The 9,343-nt window shown below is 38.3% G+C and overlaps 1 protein-coding gene across 1 annotated transcript; it reads right to left on the reverse strand.

The window, feature by feature from the left end:
* Positions 1–2,597: 2,597 nt before the first annotated feature.
* Positions 2,598–9,271, reverse strand: HMGN1 (high mobility group nucleosome binding domain 1; the record flags this gene model as incomplete). Its single annotated transcript, XM_010296452.1, has 3 exons — positions 2,598–3,487; positions 6,024–6,155; positions 9,221–9,271. Coding segments are annotated over 3 exons (231 nt in total), but the record flags the coding sequence as incomplete, so codon positions are not given.
* Positions 9,272–9,343: the final 72 nt, after the last annotated feature.

Raw genomic sequence — 9,343 nt, forward strand, 5'->3', positions numbered from 1 at the left:
GGGGAAGGCATCCTGTCCATTAAAAAAAAATTTTTTTTTTTTTTAAGAGATCCATGGTTTTCTGCTTCCTGTATTGTTACAAGCTTCAGACACATCATTCGTTAAGGCCACCTGTGTTTTAGATTTCATTGCCAAACTAATCGGTATTCATTAGCAAAACTTGGATGCACTTCAGCATCCTGGCTGTGTTCATGTTTCAGAGCTGTGATCTAGTTGACACTAGAAAATGAATTCTAGAATGGTGCAGCATGAACATGTATGAAACAGCACCCTCTTAACCATGACTAGTAGCAACATACAAATACAACCAAGTAACTTCAAAAAACCTGTTTTTGTTCTCTTCATGCTGTGTTTTGAAATGGATGGTCCTCTGTTAATGTATGCAATTCCGTAGTGCTGTATGCAGATCTGCATTAGCTGTCACTCCATTCCTTAGTTGCACAGAGCAAACGTACAGGAAAGAATGCTTGTTCTGAAGCACACCCATGGAAATTCTTGTCAGATTAATTTAAATGCCTTCTGCTCTGGTTCTCCACAGGCAGAACTGACATCTAGTGCCAACGTATACAATTCCTCATTTTCCCTATAGCCAAACATGTTTTATGGCCACACATTAGCATTTTATGCTGTGTGGAGAAGGGCAATAGTGTATCTACTTGCAGAATCAATCAAAATTGGTAGTTGATTCACCTATGTATTTACTAGGCATCCTTTCAGTAATGAGGAAAGCCTATTTCATTCTTAACCACATCAAGTGGGCCGTGTTGCTCAGAACAGATCTAGGGCTCTTGTGCTCCTGATACAACTACCTCTGTCCTTATCTTCTTCCAGCATGAAAACTCCTCTATCTTGAGTGAGCACAGCTCACTTTGCTTTACCCTTGCCCAGTCCTTTCACTGCCACAATCAAGTAAGAAGTAACTTTTTAGCCCAAGAGTAAATATTAAGGAACAGTTACAAGAGATGTTGAAAGCCAACAGGATCTCAACGTCGAAGACTCAAAACACATGAAAAGTAGGCAATCAGTAAAAGGAAGTAAGAGAGGTTATTTCAGGGTATTTACCTGCAAAGTTTATTAGTTATTGAACTGGCAAGTCACTGACTTGCTAAAAACAGAAAGTAAAGAATGTCATGTAGCTATGTCATGCTACTACTAAATTAAACCAACAAACAAGGTACCTGGAAGGGGGTGGGAGGAAGAAAGCAAGGGGGTTAGAAAAAGTGGCATAAGTTTACAGTTTTGGAATATCCAAGAGCTTGAAGCCAAAGCCACTGCCAAAGCCAGGTGCGCTCTGCTAGGAGCACAGCCGTGGTCAAAATGGACCAGAAGTACATTGTGGTCCAGTGTTGGAGGACATACTGTATGTGAGCTACAGAAAAGTTAAACATTGCTTTAATATTGAAGAGGTAAAGTGGTAAAAAGCCTTCTCAAATGAAAGCATTAAGATGGTAAGCTAAAAGAGTTTCACAGAGGTGAAACTAAAGTGGTTTTTAGAAGTAACTGTATGACATTTGAAAAATGTAGAGGAAGCGGATACTGTGCTTGCAGGTGTTACTTAAGAGAACAAACAAGTTCTCAGTCAAGGGGGGAAAAAAGAGAGAAACAAAGAACAAACGTTATTTTTTGGTCTTTACTCCTCCCAAGACACGGTTGACAGCTGTCTGACTGGCATCAAATAGACCAGTAAGATAAAACCATGCTACTACCTGCTGCAACTCAGCAAAATGTGAAACTGGAAAAAGCCCCCAACAAAACAACCCTGCACTCTGTGACAGAACTGAAGTAATGCTGTACTAGATTTGATTTTTTATTTTAAGGTTAATTTATATATACTTAATATGCCCCCTTCTGATGAAAGGCTGTTAAATTTTCAATAAGATCGATTTAATTTTCTCACATACAGCAAGGAAGAATCAGGACAGTTTTGTCCTACATTAGCTCTCAGCACAGAAATGTTGTATTTGAAACAACGCTCTGTAAGCCTGCAACCTTATATAGCAGGTACACTTGCTCACAGCACGGTAAGCTCACCCAACAGCTCAGCAGCACGAAAAGGGAAGTTTTCTTGTGCCTCCCTCCCTGCTCCTGGCCAGGCTGTTCCACACGGCTCAACCTCCATTCCATAAAGTCGGCTACCTGGGGAAGCTCACAGCCTAGGTTCGTTTTTCCCCTGACATCTGAAGCTTTCTTGATTTTAAGGCAGGATTTGGGGAAATTCCAATATGGTTCCAACACAACAGCAGCAGCACCACCCAATCAGTTAACGTTTGAGAGGATTGCTTTGTGCATCTTCCTTAAAGCAGTTATTTACACAAGAGTGCATATGCAAACTCTTCGATGCCAAACAGATGAAAACATCTGATGCTTACTAATTATTAACTTTAAGGTAACAGAAGCAGCACTAGGCTATCAGCTTTCAAACTGGAAGTCCAGATTAAGACTGCAACTACACTTTTCTCCTTGCTACTCACTCCCTGCTTTACCACCTACCTCCTGAAAATTACATTTTTAACAATATTAAACGCATGGTTAAGAATCAAGAACTACACCACTTAAGATTGTGAGTTGTCATACTCAATGCAGGAGGTAGAGAAACATCCTTTCACAATCAAGATTTATTTGGCTTTTGTTTGGTGATCACAGACACTATGAACAATTTTACAATTGTTTTTATTCACATAGTTTTTTAAAATCTAAAAACAATAATTGGGTTTTTTTCCTAGGACTATTTCAAATATTTTTCATTTGATCTTTGTAGACAAGCTGTCCTTTAAAAACTGGATGTGAAGTTCCAGTGTATTTAATACTGACATAAGTTATGTCTGCCAAGCACAAACTTTTACTTAGTATTTAAAGGTATAATAGAAGTTTCCAATCTTTCGCATCACAGCTACAAAGTTGTTGGAAAAAATAAAGCTGCAACTACCAAAAATAACTTTGTCACAGATATACATCACTCAGCAAGAAATCCAACACTAGGGAGCAGTTTTATTTAGATAAGCAATTCTACTTGATGGTACAACCATAGATAAAGATAAGTAACTAAAATGTCAAGACGTTCTCAACATATCGTTATGAATTCCAAAGTCTGAGCTGTGTTATGCTTCATTTAATAGGATAGAAAAAACATTCCTCACAGTCTATGGAACGTGAAGCCTAATCAAGGCTTCAAAGCCCTCTCCTTAAGGTATCATGCCATTAATTTCTGGTTTCATATAAAACAGACAACCAGTACGCGATTTTACCACTTTAAAAAAGCATTTACACTTATCTAAATATGTAAAAAAATGGGTTGAGTTGGGATTCTTTCCTTTTTAAAAATGTGTTTTCTAGAACTACTAAAAAACTTGCATTTACAAAATAGTTGATAAAAATATTCCTCTGAATTGTACAAGAAGAAAGGTATAAGGACCACCAATAAAAGACTTGGTACCAGATGTTACTCAGCCTTAGCTTCTTTCTCTACTGCTGCATCAGATGCTGGGGTCTGAAAAGAAGACAAGAAAACAGAACACTTCAATGCAGAAAGTTTCTAAGTTGACTTAGCCTTTTGGTGTGTAGTATTTGTGCCTTAAACTTGTGCCTTAGCTAACATGACATACAGAACCACGACAACTTGTTTCCACATACCGTGCTTTACAGTCTTAATAAGTTGGTGTCATGATTTGCTCATTTCTCTTGGATAATGACCTACTAAAAAACAAGCTGTCTTGAAAAGGCTTCTCTCTCCTCAGATGCATCAGTATGAATCTCAGAATGTTGCTATTGCTACTACTCAATACACACGGCAAAGGATTTTTATGTTTTTTTTAGAAAACAAAGACCTTTTCAATAACTGCCACCTTCATGATAGGAAAAGGAGGCTTTTTAACTTACTAAGCTAAAATCCCTGCATATAGAGTGTTTAAAAAAGACATTATGGATGCACTTCATGCATTTAAATTTCAATGCAGCACTGAAATTTAGTAACATTCTTAAATCTTATCATGTTTTAAAGTAACTAAGACTTTGAAACAGCGCTGCATTAAATTAAACATAATTTTGTAAAAGTACATTCAGTGAAACGGAAATTGCAGCAGCAGAGCTATACTGTTTTCAAGTCTCTCTATACTGCACCTCAACTTCAGAACAAGTTACTTAATTATTTAAAATTACAACTCCATTTAGATCAGAAAACTCACTGCATTTGCAATGTATGTTAAAAAAAGGAATGTAACGTTATGTATTAACATAACAACTATACTTGATTATTCCAAAGCTTTGCAGTCCTACCAGCAGAATAGATTATTTAATCACCACAGTAGCACCCGGGCAGGAACACTATCACCCCTTCAGTCTTCACTGCCACCTGGGGGAAGCTTTCGAAAGAGGGAGTATGGAAGGCATTTCCACTCGCAGGTGTTAGCAAGTGGAAATGTAACTCCAAAGACAGTCACCAGAACACGGATTAACAACAGCGTCATGGACATGATGGTCCCGACTGAAAACAGTAACGTCCAACAGGACGGACTACACCTCTGCCTCTTCTGGACTTGGGTATTAGATGAAACCTGCAATTCTGGCTTGTGTGACCAGCATGATGATGTGCCCCGGAAGTCATCATCCATTCCTTGTAGATTTACATCATCCTGGCACTTGCATAGTAAACAGACCCCTGCTGAAAAATATTGCCAAATTTAACTTTCACCAGGCACTAACTAAAAGACTGAATTATATGATAGTAAAAGGGAGGCAGAGCTATGCAGAAAGTCAAGCCAATTAAAGAATTCCCAGGTACAGCACAACTTTTGCAGAAAGATCACACCATAAGCTTGCAAATGAACAACTGTTACCCCACAGTAAGTTGTCTTGTACACTCAGGTAGGATCCTGTACCTTCCTCGCCCACCAAAACACATCATCTACCTCATCTACCTAAAAACCAAATACTTTTTTTCCTCTACTCAAAGATCTATCTGCAAACTGATATATCAGTGTGATAAAATTCAGATAGGCTTTTTTTTCTATCTTAAAAAAAAATTACTTTTCAGTGCAACAACCAGACAGAATGCATGAATCACACACTTAAAAAAAAAAAATCATCTGACTATCTTATCAGCAAACTCCACTGAACTAATTAAAATGAGCAAGGTGTTCAATACTGCAGAAACCTGAGACCAATTCTAGGCCTGTTGCCACATGAAAACTTGCGTTTCATCCAGTTGTTAACAGCTGCCCTTGTAAGAGGCACTGCTTCTCCCTACAGATCTTGTCCTAAATTTAATTATGTCCACTTTCCAGAAAAAGAATACAGCATGGAGCATGTTTTAAGTTAGATGATCAGTGACTCCAAACACCTCCACAACACTGCCATTTTAGCACAGTATCACAGCCAAGGCTCATGTGGCATGTTCATTTCTTCAGCAACAACAACTATTAGTAGTTCCTGCACTTTCTCTTCCATCCTTGTAACCAACCTGCCCCTCCTGCCAGCACTGTCTGTATCTATGACTGCTATATATGTTATCTCAACTTCGGTTAAATAATTTCAACTTTGGCTTTTCAGTGAAAACTGTTTCCAGTCCCAAGAAAATGCATACTGCATTTGTCAAACTTTTGTAGCAAGAAGGAACCTCTCTTCCAGTAACAGCAAAGGCAGACTAAAACCCAAACCAAATGCTCCAAAGACAGACATTCCACCCCCCCCAGAGCAGTATAACCTCTGTACACCCCTGCCTGTATTATTTTGCCAAGACCTACCCGCGGGGAGAACAGCCCCTCTCTTCGGGACATTATCCTGTGTTGGAACTTTGGTCAAATTCTCACCTTTTCCCCTTCATTTCAGGGACTATTATCACATAATTGCAGCTCTTTTTGGGGCATCTAGAATTTTTCAGGTCTATTCACTAATATTTCAATAGCCTACATCTCTTTAGGCAGAAATAGATTCTATTGTAAGAACTGCATGTTTCTGACAGATGTTTGGATAAACCCATACAGTAAGTTATCCAGCTGCTTTGCACCAAAGAGTACAGGCAACTTTACCTCCTCACTTTTAGCTTCCCCATTTTCTGCAGGCAAGGTGTCCTTTGTCTGTTCTTGGTTTGTCTCTTCTGCCTGTTTTCCTTTAGGCCCCTTTTTCCCCTTTGATTGAGCTTTCTTGTCCTCAGATTTATCCTACAATGAAATAAATCTCCAGTAAGTAAATTCTTAAGACCTGCGAGGTAAACTTTGAAAATAATAACAAGCACAAGACCAAGATGGACTTGCTAAACAGCAAGAGCTACTACTGAGAACCAATGAGCTAGCACATAGTTCAACTACCAAAAAAGTTTTCCAAACTATATACAGACAAACAGTCGCAGTTTCAGATAGTAAGTAAAATGAGAGAACCAAACTGGGTTGAGAAGTTAACTAGACTCTAGTGGCTAGACAGAGAAATCTGTAATACATTATTTAACCTCCTGGCGTGTAAAAAAAACCAGCAATGTAGTCCTTCCACTTTGTAAAAACAAAGTACTTGAACACTCTTCCTCACTCCCCCCGCCATATTGATAGGTGGGAATTTCAGTAACCTAACCTAAACAAATGCATCACCCAGAAGTATCATTTTCAGTGCTCCTCTGTTAGTATCCCAGTCACATCCTCTGTACCTACATGACTGTTGTTAAATGGGTAGGGAAGAAATATTTGTTCAAGAGCTACTTTCATATAAACACGTAATACATCCTCCCAGACACTCCTTACAGCAACCCAATGCTACAAAGTTTGCCTGTCCTCCAGCTGATCCCCCTACTTACAAAGTACTTCTGTCAATTAAGAATTACATAAATGTACTGGTTTTGACACCATCTGTCAAATATTACTTTATAATACTGACAAATATTTTCAATACATGACAAACTACAACACTTTTTCTGGGCAGGTACAATGTGAGTAAGTGGCAAGACAACATAATACATTTATACCTCCCAGCAGAAGACCACTATGCTGATCTACCTTAAAATATATCTTATCTCATTAAAAAAAAAAACATTGTGTGCATTGCATAAATATGTTCTTCAAATTATGTCCTAATTTGTTGCCTCTGACCTAAAATTCACTCCAAGAAATAAAGTTCTCAGTTTTGCACATTTTAAGTACTGTAGAAATGCGCATCTCAGGTTTCTATGAGAAACTATTTGGTCAGAAGTATTCCATACTATCTTCACCCCAAGCATTCCTCCTCACAAAACCCATGCAACTTCCTTACTTCACACATGCAGGTTTTTAATAGCTATCTGAGTACATTTTCTATTTTACATGAATGCTCATGGAAAATACTGTCTTCATGAAAATATGGTTTTGCCAACCAATTGCAACCACTAAGCAAAAGTTGCAAGTGTTTTACATCACTGGATACAAACACACAGTAAGTTAAATTACATATACAAGAGGTGCAAGGCAAGAAAAAAATCAGCGCTGAAGCATCTTGTGTTAGATAACTAAATCATCATGTCCATAAAACTTTAGAAACTCTCTGCTCCTATAATTTTTTTTTAATTCCTCAAGAGCACAGAGAAAGCAGTTGAAACATGGCAATGGAAAAAAAAATACTTCTGAAAAGTTATAAAGGCTAAACTCAGTATTACAAATTCAGGTAACAGACAATTTCACAAGTAGACTTCTGTGTTTTGATTGTCAAAATATATTTTTCTTCATTAGTATTTATAAAAAAAACCCCACCAAGTAACTCCATAATAAGCAAACTTCTCACAACCAGAAAAAATACTGTTGAAGTTTTAAAAAGTACAAAGTTGATGCAAAGAAGCACATTTTGATGGATAAAATATGGAAGAAAGATAGTAACAAAAAAAAAAAAATTAAAAACCTACTATTTGACTGGTATGTAACAGTGAAATATTTCTGCCACCCATTTAAATAAAGTCCAGAGACAGCTAAAATGAGAAAGTACTGAAGCTGGAGAAGTAAAACACAATCAGAACAAAAGAGATTTTTACATTAGCAATGAGAAAGTTTCCAAATGACAAAAGATTTTAGTGACAGCATGAGTTTTAGAATGAAGAGGATCAAATGTAAAACAAGTTATACGTTTACTTGAATTGCCGATGGCAACAGCAATTTAAAAAAAACAGAAGATTGTTCATATATTCACATTACAGCAGCATTTCATGGAGGCCTCATGGAAGGCGTTCTACTTAATAGTCTGAGATAGCAATTGTTTGTCATGTACTTGGTTTACATGAGTATGTTACCAGCTATGAACTGTGGAAATGTTTCTTTCTAGCAGTAGTTATAGGCAGCAAGTCAGTATCATGCGTATCAGTTGGCATCAACTAGCAGCATTAGGAATTAGATGCACCACACAAAGACACAGGAAAAAACAGAGAATCAGAACTGAAGTAAAATTGGAAAGCTTCCCCAAATTCCTTAGGCTTACAACTTCGAGAATGGGAATGCACTGATACTGAAACCATTGTAATGGAGGTGCATTACTGGTAAGTAACTGTTCAGTAGGATTAATAAAATGAAAACTTCAAAAAAAATCTGCCAAGCAGAGTTCTAGATTAGTGTATTTGAAATGCTCTTAATCCATACATTAAAAAGAAAAGCTGATAATCACAAAGGAACACTTAAAAACACATATCCCAACAAGCCAACAGATACACAGCCTCTTTTATTTCTCCCAAGAAACAACGAATTTTACACCTCAGTTATTGGCACTACAAAAGCTATGCTGAAAAATCAAAAGGTCATACTAAACCACACTTACTTAGACACCAAGACCTGAAAGCTAAGACTACATGAATGGAAACTTAGTCCTTTTTCAGTGGCAGCTGAAATTCAAGTATTTTTCCCCCATCGTAACACACTGCTTTACACTGTTAATATGTTTTATCCCCTTGTGTTACAGCAATGAAATACAATCCTATGCACCATCGCTTCGACATAGTTCTGCTCAGTACCAGCCTACCACCTGTGAATCAGTGCCCACATTTCTAGGCAACACTAACAGCGCTCACCAAGGACCTACTCAAACGGTGGTGGAAGGTACCTGTAGACAGCGGCAGAAGCACCTGGAAGGGGTACTCCAGGTAAACAAGCGCTCCCATAAGGGACACTGAAGATGAGAGAAGACGTGCGGACACCGAGCGTCAACGGCGCAAAACGAGACGCCACTGGGCACGTGCACAACGAACCCGATCACCTCCTCTCCCTCCCCTCTTCCCCGTGACTCTCACCTTTGACCCCACCTTTTTTGGTTTCGGCTCTGCTTTGGCCGGACCAGGTTTCTGAGAAGAAAGAATAAGGGAGAGACTCGGTAATCCCCTTTTCGGTACAGGAAGACAGACCCGCCCCGCCCA

The sequence above is a fragment of the Phaethon lepturus genome, unplaced genomic scaffold (assembly GCF_000687285.1).
Source record: "Phaethon lepturus isolate BGI_N335 unplaced genomic scaffold, ASM68728v1 scaffold36141, whole genome shotgun sequence".
Lineage (NCBI taxonomy): Eukaryota > Metazoa > Chordata > Aves > Phaethontiformes > Phaethontidae > Phaethon > Phaethon lepturus.